The following is a 19,034-nucleotide window of genomic DNA, read 5'->3' as shown; positions in this document are numbered from 1 at the left end:
CACTGTAGAATTAATGTCAATAATTCTAATGTGGCTGTGATTTCTAGTTTGAAAAGAGTTTGTTAGCATGTTGGGTGGCATGGAGTTGGTGGGCTTTAGCCATACTGCAAAAGGTTGTAGCAAGGTTAGACTACCAAGATGCCACACTGCTAATTTTACTTTGTCTTTGTTTATACTGACTGTAGCATAATGTTGTATTGGATGACTGAATACCTAACTAGCAAAGAGAGAAAACCGTCATTTTATTATTGACTTTTAATATGGTAACATAATTTGCCTAAACATGTTAGGCTAGGCTAATCAGTGAATTGCGGTTTTAGAAAATGTTTTTGTTCCTTAAACTAAAGTGTAGGTTAAACTTTTCTGCTACCACTACCTGAATGATGTACATCATTGGAATATGCCTTATGGATTATTATCAAAGACTGTATGAATATTATGCCCAAAGAGGATTTGGTAGGATGTATAATACTTTTAAACTATAACTTTTTTACAAATGTGACGGAAGGTGTACTTTAATACTTAAGTATTTTTAAAAGCAAGTACTTCAGTACTTTCACTTAAGTAAGATTTTGAACATGCAACTTTCACTTGTATCGGAGTAGCATTTGACCAGTGGTATCTGTACTTTGACTCAAGTAATGAAATTGAGTACTTCGTCCGCCTCTGACCATAAACCAACCAACCAAGGAAAGGAGCAGTAGACGGCACCAAAGAAATGAAACAAACAAAATATACTACACTAAGGTAACAAAGCAAGACTCACACCTTACTAACAGAAATAAAGAAAATATATCTACTGCTCTAACTAATCTCAACAAAAATACATACACGGTGCCCGCCTCTATACTGGTGTTTCTAACAAGACATACCTGCGTGAGTGTTTATATGAGTGCGCACATGCTGCTATGCTCTTACTCCATGGTGGCGATTTTCACAACTCTAATCATGACAATACATGACAAAGGCCATCACACAAACCCTCATCTCTCACATGAGAATCATGAGCTACAGTTTCTCAAAGGTCTCACACACACAACCGTAAAGGCATAAATGCTCGTGTCGCCTCCCAGCGACTCCCAGCAACTCCGTCATGCAGATTATGAAGCCGAAGATTCGCCCCCTCATCCAAATTGCGATTTTCAATTGGTCAACAGAATCCACCCGTAATGAGGCAATTCACCTGTTAAACCAAAATTAACCAAAAGAGAAAACAACCTCCCCAAAATCCACAGTACACGTAACACCAAGCCATACATCAACTCAAAGTGTTGGATGCAGTGGTATAAATAGCAGTGGAGGTACATTCTCTGGAGTGACGAATTGTGCTTCTCCATCTGAAAATCTGATGGACGAGTCTGGGTTTGGCGGTTGCCAGGAGAATGGTACTTGTTTGACTGCATGGTGCCAAGTGACTGCATGGTGTCTAGTTTGGTTGAGGGGGATTTTGGTGTGGGGTTGTTATTCAGGAGCTGGACTTGGCCCCTTAGTTCCAGTGAAAGAAATTCTGAATGCTTCAGCATACAAAGACATTTTGTATAATTTCATGCTCCCAATTTTGTGGGAACAGTTTGGAGCTGGCTCCTTCCTCTTCCAACATGACTGTTCACAAGTGCACAAAGCAAGGGACATTGTCACGTATGGCTACGCCCCCTCTCCTAGCTGTCACTCTGGGTTCCATCGTGTCTGTGTTCCTTGCCTGTTTATCCCGCCCTGCTCGTTTGTCTCCGTGATTCCTCGTTTGTTACCACGCCCCTGTGTTATTGCTATCACCTGTCCCTTGTTTCAGTTCAGTGTTATAAGTCCCGGGCATTCCCCAGTCTGGTTATCGGTGGTTTTGTTCTTTCTGTTGGTTTGTGCTCTATTCATCCTGTCGGTTTGTGCTGTTAGCCTGTTGTCATTCCCAGTCGTGAGTTTACGCTTTATGTTTTCAGTTTTCCTTGTTTCTTGCCTGTTCCGTGTTTTCCTCGTCGTGTTTAAGGTCCCTGTCTGATAATGCCCGTGTACTTTACATATTATGGCTGCCCTCCCGGTTTGACCCACGCCTGTCCATTCGACCACGATTTTGGTATTCCCTTTAATAAATCTCGCTCTCCTCAGCGTTTATGTCCGTCTCCTCGCTCCGCAGCGCGAGCTACGTTACAGACATAAATACATGGATGGCAGAGTTTAGGCAAGGCAAGGCAAGGCAAGTTTATTTATATAGCACCTTTCATACACAATGGTCATTCAAAGTGCTTTACAAATGAAAAGAAAACACAGAAAAATGTAAAACAATAGATTTAAGAAATTAATCACATATATAAAGAAAAATATATAATAAAATAACATAGAATGTAAAAAGTACAGTAAATAAAATAATAAAAAGTAAATAAGATCTAAAGGGGGGAGCAAAGATAAGAACAGTAAAAATAAAATGTTAGACTTAAACATAAAAAAAGAAACAAACACAATAAAATCTAAAATAGGAAGCATGATTAAAACAGTAGATTTAAAGTAAGTTAAATTAATGAAGATAAAAGTGCTGTTACAGAGTAAAGGTAATTAAACTGAGCTGAAGGCCTGCTCAAACATGAAGGTTTTCAGTCTGGATTTAAAGGTATCTAGTGTTGGGGCTCTTCTAATGCTCTCTGACAACCGGTTCCATTTCTGAACGGCGTAGTAGCTAAACGCCGCCTCTCCATGTTTAGTTTTTACCTTAGGCTGCACTAACTGACCAGTTCCTAATGATCTGAGAGTTCTGCTCGGCTCATATTGTTGGAGCACATCCAATAAATATACTGGTCCTACACCATTAAGACATTTATAGACCAGTAATAGTACCTTAAAGTCTATCCTGTAACATACGGGTATCCAGTGTAAGGATTTAAGGATGGGAGTGATGTGCTCCCTTCTTTTACTCCTAGTGAGAACTCTGGCAGCTGCATTTTGAATCAGCTGAAGCTGTTTAATTGTCTTTTTTGGGAGTCCAGATAGGAGCCCATTACAGTAATCAATCCTACTAGAAACAAAGGCGTGTATGAGTTTCTCCAGGTCTGCTTTAGCCATACAATCTCTGATTTTGTTGATGTTTTTGAGGTGATAGAAAGCTGATTTGGTGACATCTTTGACATGACTGCTAAAGGTGAGATCAGAGTCCATTAGTACACCAAGGTTACTTACTAGTTCTTTATCAATCAATCAATCAAATTTTATTTATATAGTGCTTTTTACAACAGTTGTTGTCACAAAGCAGCTTTACAAGTGCCGAGTCCTAGCCCCCAGTGAGCAAGCCAAAGGCGACAGTGGCAAAGAAAAACTCCCTAGTTTTTTTTTGCATGAGGAAGAAACCTTGAGAGGAACCAAGACTCAGGGGGGGAACCCATCCTCCTCTGGCCGACACCGGTCACCATGACAACAACAACAACAATTTAGACAGAAAGAAGAGAAAGAAAAGGAAAAATATGTAATAATGTCAATCATGATGTATGCATCCGGTTAGGCAGGAGGTGGCTGGCTCAGGATGGATCGCTGGTCTCCTCATCTCATTATTCCTCAAGCCGGCGGGCAGCCATGTGGAGAAATGAAACAGGGAAAATTAGCTCTGTATGAGGACATATACAGGACAGGTAAAATTATAAACATTTCCGGAGTGTGGCAGCAACTCCGGCATTTAGTTAAATTATTACAGCCTAGCTAAAAAGGCAGAACCAGAAGGTAACATAGGCTTGGGGGCATTCTGAGACAATGGCATCCGTCCACTGCACTGTCAACAAACTTGAGTGACCACGAGCAGTGACAGGACGACAGCACCAGCGCCCCAGTCTACCATAAAACCCTTCGTCTATGAACCCCTGGATCTGTACTTTTATCTAAGGGGGGATATTAATTATCAAACGCTAAACTAAATAAGTGGGTTTTCAACCTAGACTTAAATATTGTGACTGTGTCGGAGTCCCGGACGCATTTAGGAAGATTATTCCAAAGCTGGGGGGCCTTACAAGAAAAGGCTCTTCCCCCTGCTGTTACCTTATTAAATTTTGGAACTAATAAAAGACCAGCACCCTGTGATCTTAGTGGGCGTGGGGGTTCGTAATAGGAAATAAGTTCCTGAAGGTACTCAGGAGCAAGCCCGTGCAATGCTTTATAAATGCTTTAGATTTTAGGCCTCTCGAATCTAGATAGGCAGCTAGTCTGTGTCTTTCATTGCTGTTCCCAAATAAAATAATCTCCGTTTTATCTTTATTTAACTGCAGAAAGTTGTGTTTCATCCACTTGTTTATGTGCTCAAGGCATTTACACAGTGAGTCTAGGGGACTGTAGTCGTTTGGGCAGAGAGCCATGTATATCTGAGTGTCATCTGCATAGCTGTGGTAAGATATCCCATAAGTATGCATGATTTCACCCAGAGGAATCATATATAAATTAAATAAGAGTGGCCCAAGAATTGAACCCTGGGGTACACCACAGGTCACTGGCACAGTCTCAGAAACATTACCCTCCATTTCCACAAAGAAGTTCCTTCCTTTAAGGTATGAACTGAACCATTTTAGGACAGTTCCTGAGAGTCCAACCCAGTTTTCAAGTCTATTTATGAGAATTTTGTGGTCAATGGTGTCAAAGGCAGCGCTGAGTGGATGAACTTGACTGGCCTGACCTCAACCAGATAGAACACCTTTGGGATGAATTAGAATAGAGACTGAGAGCCAGGCCTTCTCATCCAACATGTATGTGACTTCACAAATACGCTTCTGGAAGAATGGTCAAAAATCACCATAAACATACTCCTAAACCCTGTGTAGAGCCTTCCCAGAAGAGTTGAAGATGTTTTAACTGCAACGGGTGGACCAACGTTATGCTGAACCTTATGGATTAGGAATGGGATTTCACTTAAGCTCATATGTGAGTGAAGGAAGGTGAGCGAATACTCTTGGCAATATAGTGTATATGTAACCTGGAGTGATAGAGGCAGACACATGATGAGGAGTGGGATTTATTAAGGGCAAATCCAATAATGTGATCATTAGAATAGTCTAGGGTCTGTTTTACAATATGTAGAGATCCAAAAGACATAATGTAAAACAAAGACACTGAACAGAAACATAACAATGGACAAGGGATGACAACAGGCTAGGAAGGACAATAACCAGCAACTGAATTGAGGACACAAGGTTTAAATAAACTAGCTATTAGGAAACTAGACACATGTGAAATCAAATCTTGTGCATTATCTTCATACAGGACCCAGCTCACTCACTTTGTATCAGAAACCACATCATAATAAGAGTTTATTGTAATTTGCACAGTAGGAAACAGGTTTCCACGTACAATGAAATCCTTACTTTGTTCTTCACCAATAATACTAGATAGAAGATTAAAAAGACCACAAAATACAATACACAAGAATGATAAATGAAATACATATTAAGGTAAAGTGCTATTAAATCTCCAATGAAATTTACAGCAGCATGTACAAAATTTACAGCAATGGATGATGGGGATGTTATGTACAGGCAGGAACATGACTATAATTTGCAAGAATGATGCAATTGTGAACGTTGGATGCAGTAAAGTGAGTAGGTGCTGTAGTGAGGTCATAATTGCAGTGTAACCATAGATTTAAACACCTTTTTTCAGCGGTAGATTCAGGAGTCTGATGGCAATGGAGAAGAAAGAATTCTTTAGTCTAGTGGTTTTGCATGTCACACTTCTGTACCTCCGGCCTGAGGGCATAAGTGTTAACACCGTGCTGAGGGTGGGTGGAGTCTTTTACATGGAGCAAGCTCTCCTGTGTTGGTAGAGGCTCTGCAGAGAGAGCAGTGGAGTTCTGGTGATCTTCTCAGCAGTCTTCACCACTCTCTGTAGGCATTTATGGTCATGCTGCCATACCACACAGTGATGCATCTGGTTAGGAGGCTCTCAATGGTTCAGCTGTAGAAGTTGCTGAGTATTTTGAGAGACATCCCAAACTTCCTCAATCTCGTCAGGAAGTACAACTACTGTTGAACCTTTTTGACCAGCGGCATGATATTCAATGTCCATGTAAATTCCTTGCTGAAATGAACACGCAAGTATTTAAAGCTTCTCACCCTCTCCACTTCAAGCTCCCGGATGAACAGTTGCTAATGAGGTCACTTCTCCTTCCTCATGTCCACTATAAGCTGTGCCGAGGATGAGGTTGTTGTCATCACACCATGACACCAGCCTGGTCATCTCACTGCTGTAGGTCGCGTCATCTCCACCATTGATGCGTCCTATCACTGTGGTGTCATCGGCAGTGTTGGGAACGTTACTTTTAAAAAAGTAATTAGTTATAGTTACTCACTACTTGTTCAAAAAAGTAACTGAGTTATAACTGAATTACTCTATAATAAAAGTAACTCGTTACCAGGGAAAGTAACTATTTGCATTACAGTAAAAAATGGTTATATGCCAATGAATAAGGATTTTTTGAAAAAGCAGTTTTCATAGTCAGTTGAAATGAGTAGATCAGAAAGGTGTTTAACTTTTGATATTTATTACACATCCACAGACCTAGGTTAACATAGGTTAACATAGGATAACATAGGTTATCTGTTTTTTGTGTATGAAGTGTTAAGCCCATTTTTTCAAGTTGCTACTTGTTTGTACATACAGAACACTTGTATTTGTGGTCTTTGACATCTTTGATTTGTAAATGATATATAAAAACAATTGATAATCAAACTTTGACGGCTTTCTTTCAAAACGCAATACTTGTACTTTTTACTTTTAGTACTTGAGTAATAAATTTTAGAATAAACTACTTGCAATACTTAAGTACAAAAAATGCTGAATACTTCTGTACTTCTACTTAAGTAAAGCTTTTAAAGAACACTTCAACTTCTACTCAAGTAAATTTTTTGATAGAGTACTTGTACTTTTACTCAAGTATGGGTCTCTAATACTTTATACAACACTGCGTGTAACAACACTGGCTCTGATTGGCTACCATAACGCTGCCTTAGCCCATCGCTTACTGACTTGTTAAGTTAAACTGTGACCTATCAAGATCTGTTACTCCTCACTAGCCTGGGCAGGTGTCCGCTCGGATTACTGTTAGTATATCAATATATAGTAACGCACCGTTTTAATGACCAGTAACGTCAACGGCGTTGTAACGACAGGAAAAGTAATTAATTAATTATTGTATCCTGTTACTGAAAAAATGATGCCGTTACCTAACGCCGTTATTTTTAACGGCGTTATTCGCAACACTGGTCATCGGTGAACTTCAGGATGATGTTGTCCTTATGGTAGGCGACACAGTCATGGGTGAAAAGGATGTAGAGGATGGGGCTGAGGACACATCCCTGTGGGGTGCCGGTGTAGGTGGTGATGCAGGCTGAGGTTCTGTTGCCAATCCTGACACACTGAGGCCTGTCAGTCAGGAAAAACAGCAGAGGGTGGCGTGTAATAGCGTCCGAGGTTGACCTGTTGAGGCGGTAGGTATACTGTTGGGGGTCCAAGGTGACTGGTTTGCTGTGCTAGACCAGCACCACTCTCTCAAAGCACTTCACAATGATCGTAAGAGCTACTGGGCTGTAGTCATTCAGGCAGTAGGCACGTTGATTTGATTATTGTATGCTTTACTGGTTTGTATGCTTTCTCTCTCTCACACTCTAGTAGAGAATGGGGAATGTGAACACCCTTTGTAAGTTGAAGGGTTGACATTCATGAATGTAGCCTGCCTATAGATAAGGACGCCTTGTACCTGCATGATAGCACATATGGTGGACCAGATGAACAAGGCGGCTTTGGCTTGATGACCCTGGAGGAGAGGAGTGGTACCTCACCTCATCCCTCACCTCATTGATGCCACCAATGAGGCCTAACGTCCATATTGTCACTGAATGATGACGTAATCACGTAGCAAAATAGTATAAGATCCATGGTCTGATGATAGTGACGGTGGTGGAGAGGGCTGTTGGGAGGGCTGGGTGCTGGAGGTATAAACAGGTGTAGAAGCTGTTGAGGGCATCCTTTAGATTGTCTGTGGGGCTGATGGTCCAGATGGCGCTGGTGGTGGTCCTGTACTCCATGATGAGCTCCAACAGTCAGCTGCGGAGTAGAAGCCCTCCAGCTTCTCTCAGTATTGCTTTTTGGCTGCTGTCATGGCTTTTCTCAGTCCATATTTCTCCAACTTTGTACATCTCTATTATTATTTAATAGTAATTTATTTTTAAAACACACAATCTTAACATCTTCATGTTCTCTCCAGTTTCCTGCTGGACATACAAGAGGTTGTACATTTCTTATATATTTGTAACTTCTGTATTTGTAACGTAATACAAGCGAACGATTCAAATAAATCCCCATCCTCTTGGTCAGCTAACGAGCTGTCAGAATGCTAATGGGAATATTGATAGGCTATTGATAAAATTTAGCCAACATTTAAAGCAACCAATTAAAGAGCTTCTCCAGATTATGTGCTTGCCAAAAGTTTAAGGACCTACATAGACTTAAACCTTTGTCTGGTGCTTCATTATTTTAGATTTTTTATGTTCATATTTGTGTGAATATGTTTAAACATCATTCATCATTATGTTCATGTCAGAAACACACGGCCCTCTGCTATTTAAGACGGAAGTTCCACTTCCTGCTTGTGAACTATTGCTGACTCATGATGCATACCAAGTGCTCTCATTGCCTTGTTGACTGTCTGTGCTCTGACCTCTGCTTCCCTCGTAGACCTCGTTCCCAGCGTAGCCCTCCTGTACCTCCTAGTCTCTGTTCTCTTGGCGTGACCCTGGACTGGCCCAACATCCCACTAAACACTCCAGTGTTCAGCACAGTTGTTTATATTTGTTGCTATGTTTGTTTATGTTTGTTGTATATTCAATAAAAGCTGCATTAATCTGCATTTGGATTTTTCTCTGCCAGGTCAATACATTACAGTTCATCCAAAATTCCTCATTGCCCTAAACATGATTCTAGTAAAGACAGGACAGAAATGTGAGAAGAGGGGAAAAAACTCTTAGTTTTAAATTGAGTTTGCCTAATCTCCAAAGCAACACTAAAGTATAGTTGGTTTGGTTTTGTGCCTACACTAAAGGAGAGCAGAGGAGACGAGTCTTGGCATGTGGAGCATGTGTGTGTAGCACTGTGTGCATTAATGACATCATAATGAGCAGTGGGAGAGAAAGTGAAAGAAATGCCTGGCAACTAATATTAGGTGTAAATTAAAAAAAATATGTAAAATATGATTGTTATTGAGCAGTGGCGTTCACACATAGACCTCAGGTGGTGCTAAAGCTAAAGCACCACCAACTCCGCCCTTTATCAATGAAAGTGCCCTTTTGAAACTTCGTTTTATTATTATTATTATTATTACTATTATTATTTTTATCATTTTACTGAGGTCAGTTTGAAATTATCTTTTGAAAACCTGAGCGATTAAAAACAATGCCCTGAAATGAGCCACCACCTCGCACACACCCGACCTCTCTCTTACTTTAACACCAGATGCGCTGCAGCAGCAATTCAGTTCAGCGAGTGGAAGGAAGCGTCTTCAGCACAGCACGCACGGTCACAGATAGACTTCTTCTCCCGTGCCCACCAGCCAGGTCACATACACATCAAGTACAATCGTATCGTTTGCCCTCTAGGCCCAACGTGAAATCATTTTCTTGTGCTGTAAAATGTCTCATACAGCACCAAACTACTAAGCATTTTTAGCCGACTGGTCACCTGATAAACTAGTCACTCTAGCCCAAATCAATGATAGATAGATACAAATAATTAATGTAGAGTTTGCAAATCTATTTGTTAAGCTGAACGTTTTCTGTTGTATAGGTTTTGTTAGGCAACATAAATTAACACATTCATTTGTGAAAGAAGAAAGTTGGAAGTTCCCCATTACCTGTGAAAAATGCCCATCTGCATTCGTGTAATGACAACACTCAGCAGCCTATAACTCCTTCTCCTAATTTTTGGTCTTTTTACTGTCTTAACTGTAGGCCTATATTGATTTACTAATTGCAAAATATATGCAACAAGGCCTGCAGACAGTGGAGGGTAAACAGAAGTTAACTGAAGGACTTAACAATGAATGTATATAGTTAATATTGGATATGGATCAGTTGGCGGTGTGACTTTTTCCATTGAAAACTCGCGTTTAGAAAATGTTACAAATAAATGTCAAATTTCATTCAACATGCGCTTGTAATTTTGAATTGCAAGGGCACATGTGCACATTGGAGAGGGCACGTGCTAAAAAGTGCCCTCTCCACCCCCCACCCCCCCCAAGCACTTGCCCTCCGAAATGTCTGTGCACGCCACTGTTATTTAATTATTACTTGAATTATTTGATAGGCTTAAAGAATATATGGAAGTCAATGGACAAAAGTGAGTAATGTTTGGGGGTTGTAACTATAAAGGAGATATGTGTACAAACATCACTTCTAAAAATTTTGATTTGTAACATTAGGTATCTTCACATTTATACAGACAAGTGAACACATCAAATAAGGTATGTGCTCATGTCCTCATACCATGTTTCAGTGGGCAACCACAAGTTTCTAAACAGACTATATTAGGCAGTCCCTCCCTCTGGTATACTCAGGTACTGGTATTTAAAAGAAGGAGTATCACTTGGTCTGACTCTGACTCAAATATGTGGTGAGTTTTGAGTTTTGAGTTTAAAATTAAGGCACTCATTATACTGCATTTCTATATGAACGTCCATGTAATTAATAGATTTAATACAATATTTAGAATATGTATCTAAAATACTTTAAACTGCAGTTATCTCAGATGATGGGGCAGATATGGAATTGTCTTTTGGGCTGGTGGCTGTGCTACTCTTTGCTCTCCATGGTCACTGGTGAAGAACAACTGGTACTGGGGAGTCCAGAAGACTGCAAGAATGCTGACTTCGTCCCTGGGTACAACCTTGGAGGAGAGGGCTTTGACATCGTGAAGATGGAGCAGAAAGGTTCCTACGTTATTGACATGGAGAAGTGGGACACAGGGAACGGCAGCTGCATGCTGTGTACAAATAGATACTTAAACCAACAAAAGGAGAAGCTGCCGGCTGCTGTGACATCCTGGAGGACAATTTCAAAGTGTTCACAGAAGATTTCCAGCAAAATATATGAGTCAAGTGAAGCGCTTGTGAAGGATTCTACGTCATCAGTCTCAAACAACTGGAAAGTTGGACTGGAAGTACCATTAACAGCTGGTGTATCAATAGGGGGCACACATTCCCGTGAGTCAACCAACGCTATGGCGAAGTCAAAGGAGGACAAATTCAGTTTCACCAAGCATGAAGTCAAATGCAGCTTTTACAGGTGAGACGTTTTTATATTTTGTTGCAAAACCTTTCAATAAGAGATACATTTTCTATGTCTAAACTAAATATTTACATATTTAAAAATACTTTACAGCTATCACGTTGCATCTTCCCCCCCACTGCATCAGGAGTTTCTTCAAGCTCTGAAGTCTCTTCTCCCAACATCTAATTCACACTCCTATCAAAGCTTAATTGACAAGTTTGGCACTCACTATACCACAGGAGTGGATCTGGGTGGGAAGATATCAGCAGTAACAGCTATTAGAACCTGTAAGGCTGCAATGAGTGGCCTTACAGACACAGCAGTTAAGGACTGTTTGGATGTGGAGGCTTCAGGCACATATCAAGGTGCAACACTGAAAACAGAATTATCTCACTGTCAGGAACTAAAGAAGAAAATGGGGATAGAAGAATCATTTAGCTCAATGTTTGATGATCGACAGACAGAGGTTATAGGGGGGAACATCAACGATGATGACCTCCTTTTCTCCAGTACATCTCAGGGAAATGCTCGGAATATGTGGATGGAATCCCTGAAGACTATACCAGGTGTCGTGTCATACACACTTACACCTCTTCACTTACTGCTGGATGATGATAATCCTGCTAAAGGGGGACTGAAAAAAGCCATAGAAAATTATATAAGCAGAAATGCCTTAAACCAAGTTTGTTCTGAGTCTTGTAAGGTAGGGAAGAAGAACAGTGCTAGGGACCGCTGTGTGTGTGTTTGTGAAAAAAGCACAAATATAATGTCCAACTGCTGTCCTGTTGAAAGAGGTCTTGCCACACTGAAGGTATTTAAACTTTATGCTAAAGGTTTATATGGAGACACATTCACCCAAACTGATGGCAGTGTAGAAGTCAAATATGGTAATCTAGTTCATCGCACTGCAGTGATTGATAACAATGACAATCCCCGCTGGACAGAATCATTTGAGTTTGGTCCCATCAAGATATCTCAGACAAATAAGCTTACTTTTAAAGTGTATGATGACGACACATACTGGAATAGTGAGCTTCTGGGGACATGCGATTTTGATCTTAACAGTGGAAACGTGAGTGATGAATGTATGTTTCAATATGGCAGCTTCTTTTTTTCCTATAGTGTAGAATGTGCTCCTAGTCTAAATGGTCCAAAGTGTGCAGATTACAGTCCTTCTCCAATGTCCTCCTCTCTGGCTGAGATATTCCACTCCAGAAATGGTATTCTGGCTAAAGATATGTGGAAGCTTAAGACAGCCAGGAATAACATAAAAACACTTTATTTCAAGGGCCATTATGGTGGACAGGAGAGCAGGTTTGTGCAGCAGTTTGGCTAAACAGCCAAGTTCAAATTACTTCTGCCTCATGCAAACAATTATGAGTTGTGATGTAGCTTGATTTTATATTGGGGTTTTCACATTGTAATCATTGGTTACTTCCATTAAAGCATTCTCAAAGACAGACCTGAGTCATTGTCAATTACGGTAATTTTATTCAAGCAAAATAAAATTTAAAATAGACTAACTGCATTATTCTGTATTTAGCAAATACCAACATCTTATGCATATTCTTGTACATACGTAATGCAGCACACGCTGCGGACCGAGTAGGCGGACACAAACACTGAGGAGAGCGAGATTTAATAAGGGGAATTCCATATTTATAGTCAAAAGGGCAGGCAGGAGTCATAACAGGAGAGCCATCCGCATACGACAGATACATGGGCATGATGAACACAGGACGATAACGAAACAAGACAGGGTAACAAGAACAGAGAGTAAAACAACAGAGAATAACAAATACCAGAACGGAGAATCGCGAGGAACATCAATCCACAAAACACAAGGACTATAAATATGCAGGACTAAACTAGACACGGGTGGAGACACTGATGACACGGGCGTGGCAGACGGGGGGAAACCATGGAGACAGACACGCTGGGAACAACGCAGACACGAGGAGCAGGAACCCGAAGTGACAGCTAGAGAGGGGGGCGTAGCCCTACGTGACAACATATTCTAAGTACTGTATCTAAAACACTTCTCACAAGAGAGTGCACAAAAAAGGTCAGTTGCTGATCTTGTAAGATATTCAAGCGCATAGTAAAGTGTTGAAATATTAATCTAACTCCTGCTTTGATAGCCACAGCTAATACATCATGGTAAACAAAGTCCCTTGTACCTCTTGATCATGCTTAATTGACTTTGCAATGGGTCCAGTGAAGATCTAACCCATAATCAGATTTGTGTCATATCAGGTTCAGATCCACTCCAGCTGCTAAAAATCATAGTGTTAATCTAGTGTTGTACATAATCTCAACATTAAAATCTATGAATAAATCTGACTGGGGTACCAACATAAGATGATACTTTTAGTTAAAACTGTAAAGATATGACTTCCATTCAAAGCAATGTTATGTAATTTAGAAGCAATATATAATTGAGAGACTGTTACATATTACATTTACAGCAATTACCTTTATAATCTCATGTGCAATTACACCACAAATCCAGTCAATGTATTTTATCTTATTGCATACTGCATGGAAAATACAATAACAATTTAAATGCTTATAAAATACTTTTTACAGAAGACAATATTTGTAAATAATAAAAATTCTTATCAATGTCATATCTTAGATGTGATTGAGTAAAGTAGTAGAGAAAATATTAGGGGTGACCTGCAATAGTCGCTGATTCCACTATAGTCGATGATATCCATAGTCGACTATGAACGTCATAGTCGAATGTACCATTCTAACTGCATGGGGGTGCCCGAGGATGCTGCTAAGCATTAGTTGTCAAAGTCAAATTTATTTATATAGCGCTTTTCACAACACACATTGTCACAAAGCAGCTTTACAATCGTATGGGTCCAGATCACTAATGAGCAAGCCAACGGCAACAGTGGCGAGGAAAAACTCCCTATGATGGTGGTGATTAGGAAGAAACCTCAGGAGGACCAAGACTCAAAAGGGAACCCATCCTCCATTTGGCGGCCCGTTAACACATGACCGTGGTCGCAGGGTGATTTCAGTTGTTACATGAAGTGTCTTTGTTTTCGTTATATATAGCCTTTTGTCAAATAAAATCATCCTAATTTCTGTTAATATTTTAAAATTTACTTGAACCTTTACTTATAATTTTATATTTTCAGGCAGGCATATTTTATTTAAAATATTTGACATTTTGCACAGCACACAGCCTGGGGACTTCCCCCTCTGCAGTGTAGTACCTTATTTCAGTTAATTTTGCTTTTTTAAAAATTAATCCGCTTACTCCAATGCATATTTCCTTGTTCTGAGTTAATAATACTGCATTTAATTTACCTGACATTATGTTAGGGAAGTGCAAATTTGTGTTTCTTCTGTCTCATGGACAGTTCGATATGACAGTGGTATTTTTGTTAATGTTCCCTAATGTTTCATTAAAAAAAAAAAAGTAAATAAATAAATAACGTTTGTGGTGACTGGAAGTGATGATGAGGTGGACGCATGTGCTGAGCAGACCAAGGTGTTTTGAAGGGCAATCCAAAATCAGGGTCATATCCAGGAGAGTGTCATTCATATTTAATAAAACTAAACCAACAGACTTGTACAGGAATCTCTGGACAGAACTATAAACCACAGGGACGTTACCACAATATTGACCAGCACAGACTACACAGAAACCAGGGATTAAATACAGGAGAAATCAAGGAAAACAAGTACAAACACCTGGGAATACCAATGAGGGGCAGGGTTACAAACAAGGAGTGAACGGAAACACACTGAAACCAGACTCAATGAATTTCAAAATAATGTACACAAAGGGAAGCCAGGAAATATAAACCAAAACAGGAGGGGTAGTAGACAGGAATCGTAACAGTATCCCCCCCTTAAATGCACGGCTCCTGACGCGCAACACAAAAACCAGACTATGACCACAGACTATGAGGGCAAAGGACTGGAACAAGAAACAGGCAGAGACGAGGGAACCGGCCAGGACCGGATTTCCTCTCACTGGTTTGCCAGCACTGTGTCAGAGAAGATTCCAACTGCACAAAGCCGGTCAGAGCCTGATCACAGTGACTTGGCTTACCAGATCCTCGCTCTCTTGCTGCGTCCTGGTATGGCTGGTCATTCTGTAACATTTGTGGTGGCAGGAAGTGAGGAGGTGGATGCATGTGCTGAGCAGAGCAAGGTGTTTTGAAGGGCAATCCAAAATCAGGGTCATATAAACAGGCAAGGGTCAAATCCAGGAGAGAGTCATTCATATTTAATAAAACTAATCTAAACCAACAAGAACAGACTTGCACACAATAATCACTGGACAGACCTAAGAACCACGATCCTGAATGAGAACGGGATCCCGTTTAAGGTGCTCTAGATAAAAAAAACTATTAGTCGACTAAAGGGAAAATCTGACTAATCAGATTCTATGAAAATGCTTAGTTGAAGACACCTCTAGAAAATTGTATATATTGTAAAAACAAAATGATCACCCACTTAACCATTTTTTTAACTTAACTTAATTTTGAACAAATTGTCATATCTTTCTGTCACAGTGAACCGGCCCCAGTATACAGGGGAGACGTCCACACATACACACTCCCTCAACCACTTCCTCACTCTCAGCCTCCCACCTTCTGACATGGCCCTCACACATGCAGCTTGTTTTGTGTCTCTACTTAAACCCACAGGTCCAGCCCACTAGTGTTGCACAGGAAATCCAGATGTCAGTGACCTGTGATGCTGTGGACTCTTTCATTGCTTCTAATGACTTTTCAGTTATACTGCGCCCAAAAGCTCTTCCCAGATTGTTTGAGCACTGTGCACCTGTGTTCATTTGAGTCCTTCTCTCTAGAGGTTCCATGTAATCAGGGTTGCAACTACATACTTTCTGAGGTGTATGCAAACATACTATCGGCGCCCCCCCACACTCCACCCCCCACCCCCGATCAACTCGGCAAATAATTTTCAGGCATCGATTTGGCGCCCCCTCTAGTGCAGCGCCCCTATGCGTCGCATACGCTGCATACCCCCTTTTTGCGCCACTGCATGTAATTCATACCCTGTACCTACCTACAGGGGCGGACTGGCATACATTGCTACCGGGGATTTCCCCGGTGGGCCGATGGGTTAGTGGGCCGCTGGCCGCCGGTGGTTTAACTCCCGTGGAGGAGCCACTGCCGCGCACTGCGGCCCCGGTCCGTAGTCACGCTGCTGTTTAACGGTGTTATTACCTCCCCCGCTCCAGTCAGACTAACCTGCTCAGGGTGCAGCCGTGGACTGAGCCTGTAAACACATGAACGAGTTGGACCGGGCCGTGGACTGAGCCTGTAAACACATGAATGAGTTAGACCGGGCCGTGGACTGAGCCTGTAAACACATGAACGAGTTGGACCGCGGCCGCGGACTGGCCCAGCTGATGCGGGCTGACAGTAGCGGAGATCAGAAAAAAACCAACTTGTCCCAGAAAATACGCGCCGGACTACGAAAACATACAGCAGTTTAAATTGTAGATAGCATGTTATTTTAAACGTACTGCTGTCGCCTCTGCAACGTCTAAGGCAAATTACCTTAACACGGTTAACACGGACGCAAGTGGCGGTCTTCAAGGCAGAGCACTGTGCACTGTTTTTTTAAAGCTATTGAAATTCTTAGATTAAAACTAACCACCACAAATAGGTAAGAGGAAGAAATACCCACGTTAGAGTTGTAGGTTGTTCTTTAGGATGCACTTTGCGTAAAACAACTTGTTTGGTGGTCTTATGGTGGACTATTTAACAACTTGTTTGGTGATCTTATGGTGGACTATTTAAAAGCCACTATGTGGCTTTGTAATCATATTATTGCTGGAATTAATATTGTCCATATGACAATAAATATACACTACGTGCCATGTATAGATTCATATACAGTACACACACACACACACACACACACACATATATATATATATATAGTGGGCCAGTCTGTCAGGAACTCCCGGGCCACTTTTTCTCCCCAGTCCGCCCCTGCCTACCTACATTTTCAAGTTGAAAATGTATTATTTTTTTATGCATAAGAATTTAACATAGTTGTATAAGATGCAAAAGTTGTTCAGTATGCCTGGGGACTTCCCTCTCTGCAGTGTAGTACCTTATTTCAGTAAATTTTGCTTTTTAAAATATTTTAATTGGCTTACTCCAATGTATATTTCCTTGTTTTTAGTTAATAATACTGCATTTAATTTGCCTGACATTATGCTAGGGAAGTACAAATTTGTGTTTTCTTCTGCCTCATGGAAAGAAATAATTACACACTACATGTGTGAACCCTAATAATATGTATGATGTTTGAGATTCCTTTATGTTGTCTTTAATTGCAATAAATAGTTACATGTGTCACGGTGAGGCGGCCCCCTACCGGCCGCCTCTGTCCACAGCGGCTGTTGTTGTTGTTGTTTTGTGACGTCATGTGCGTCCCTCAGGTGGGCGGAGCCCGTGATCCGTCTCACCTGAGGGTCGTTTGTTTGCCTATATATGTCTTGTCTTTGTACCAGTTGACCGCTGGTCATTATATCCTTAATTTGGATCTTTTGCACGGGTTTTGGTTTGCACACTTTCTAATAAACCATCCTTTTTCCCTGAGACTTGGCGTGATCGCTTCCTTTTCAGTTGCTCACACCGCCCGTCACAACATGTGTATACCACTTGTGATGTTCTTGCTTGATTTCAACACAGGGTGGCAATGTAGTTCAACACTTATACTATGTAAAAACTGCTGTTTGAAATGATGTACAGTAATTTTTGTTAACATTCAGTACTTGTGTAACCCAGGTGTTTCTTTTTGAAATTGAGATAAAAAAAAATTCTGCATATCAAGTAAGGCCTGCAGGGGCCAAGACTCACTAAACACACATACACAATTCTATTTTCATTTTACTGATGGTTGTTTATTTATATATTCATTTTCTATGTATGCTGTTGTTGGTCTAGCCCTAAAGTAGTAACCTGCTATCCAGACCCAAAATTAAACATTCCTTTTATGTTAACCTTCCAGGTTACCCTTTCATAATTCTTTTAACAAAAATAAAACTCTACAAACATGGTAAACACTGTAGAAATGGTCTTAGGCTGGAGAAAGACCATGTAGACAAAATCATAGATGGCCAAATGTGTCTCCCCCTCTGACACACAAGACTCTGAATCATCACAACTGTCAGTACAACTAGATGTTTTCAAAAGGATCTGATCCTCATTACAAATTAGTATTTTAGCATACAATTTCATTGCTCTTCAATAGTTATACAATATTTAATCTCCAGCACACTTTCCCAAATAAACCTACATTAATGTACATATTCCAACATCACACCTTAAAATACCGTATTTAGCTCCACTTTCGACAGAATTTCCATCTATAAACATTAAAACAAAGGAGAATGTCATGGACTTTACGAGCATCAGGAAAAGGCCCCTCGTTAGTGTGTTCAAGTGTTCCTTATTTTAAACCCCTTGTTTTGCTGATATTTGCTTGTGCTGATATTTGATGTACAGCCCATGTGGTAAAGTGTGATTGGAAGTTGTTACAGTTTGGTTTTATTGTGTTTTGTTTTGTCAGTTATGTTAATGTTTTGGACTCCCTTTCTGATTTGACCACTGCATGCTTATATGACCCTGGATATGGAATGATCTAATAGATCAATTAGTTGATCTAATGATCTAATAGTTCTTGATGTTATGCTGAAAGCGAATATTGTCAAACTTTGACAAAACAAATATACTTCCAAACTCATCT

At 40.5% G+C, this 19,034-nt stretch overlaps 1 protein-coding gene across 2 annotated transcripts; it reads left to right on the top strand.

The window, feature by feature from the left end:
• The first annotated feature begins 10,546 nt into the window (after positions 1–10,546).
• On the top strand, positions 10,547–12,733 carry LOC143499245 (perforin-1-like). Of its 2 annotated transcripts, XM_076993990.1 has the most exons (3): positions 10,547–10,617; positions 10,744–11,288; positions 11,385–12,733. In XM_076993990.1, exons 2-3 carry the CDS (start codon positions 10,753–10,755, stop codon positions 12,607–12,609), a joined length of 1,761 nt encoding a protein of 586 aa, XP_076850105.1. In that variant the 5' UTR covers positions 10,547–10,617; positions 10,744–10,752; the 3' UTR covers positions 12,610–12,733. The 2 variants fall into 2 exon arrangements, with proteins under 2 accessions (XP_076850105.1, XP_076850104.1); XM_076993989.1 differs by having other exon boundaries at positions 10,596–11,288.
• The last annotated feature ends 6,301 nt before the right edge of the window (positions 12,734–19,034 follow it).

The sequence above is a fragment of the Brachyhypopomus gauderio genome, unplaced genomic scaffold (genome assembly GCF_052324685.1).
Source record: "Brachyhypopomus gauderio isolate BG-103 unplaced genomic scaffold, BGAUD_0.2 sc131, whole genome shotgun sequence".
Lineage (NCBI taxonomy): Eukaryota > Metazoa > Chordata > Actinopteri > Gymnotiformes > Hypopomidae > Brachyhypopomus > Brachyhypopomus gauderio.
Note: the sequence above shows the minus strand (reverse complement) of the source record. Positions and strands in the feature narration are given on the sequence as shown.

Excerpts from the sequence above, each read along its gene's own strand:
- LOC143499245 (XM_076993989.1), top strand. The coding sequence starts at position 10,717 with ATGTATCTAAAATACTTTAAACTGCAGTTATCTCAGATGATGGGGCAG. Across the intron at positions 11,289-11,384 it reads GTCAAATGCAGCTTTTACAG|CTATCACGTTGCATCTTCCC; the intron begins GTGAGACGTTTT and ends AATACTTTACAG.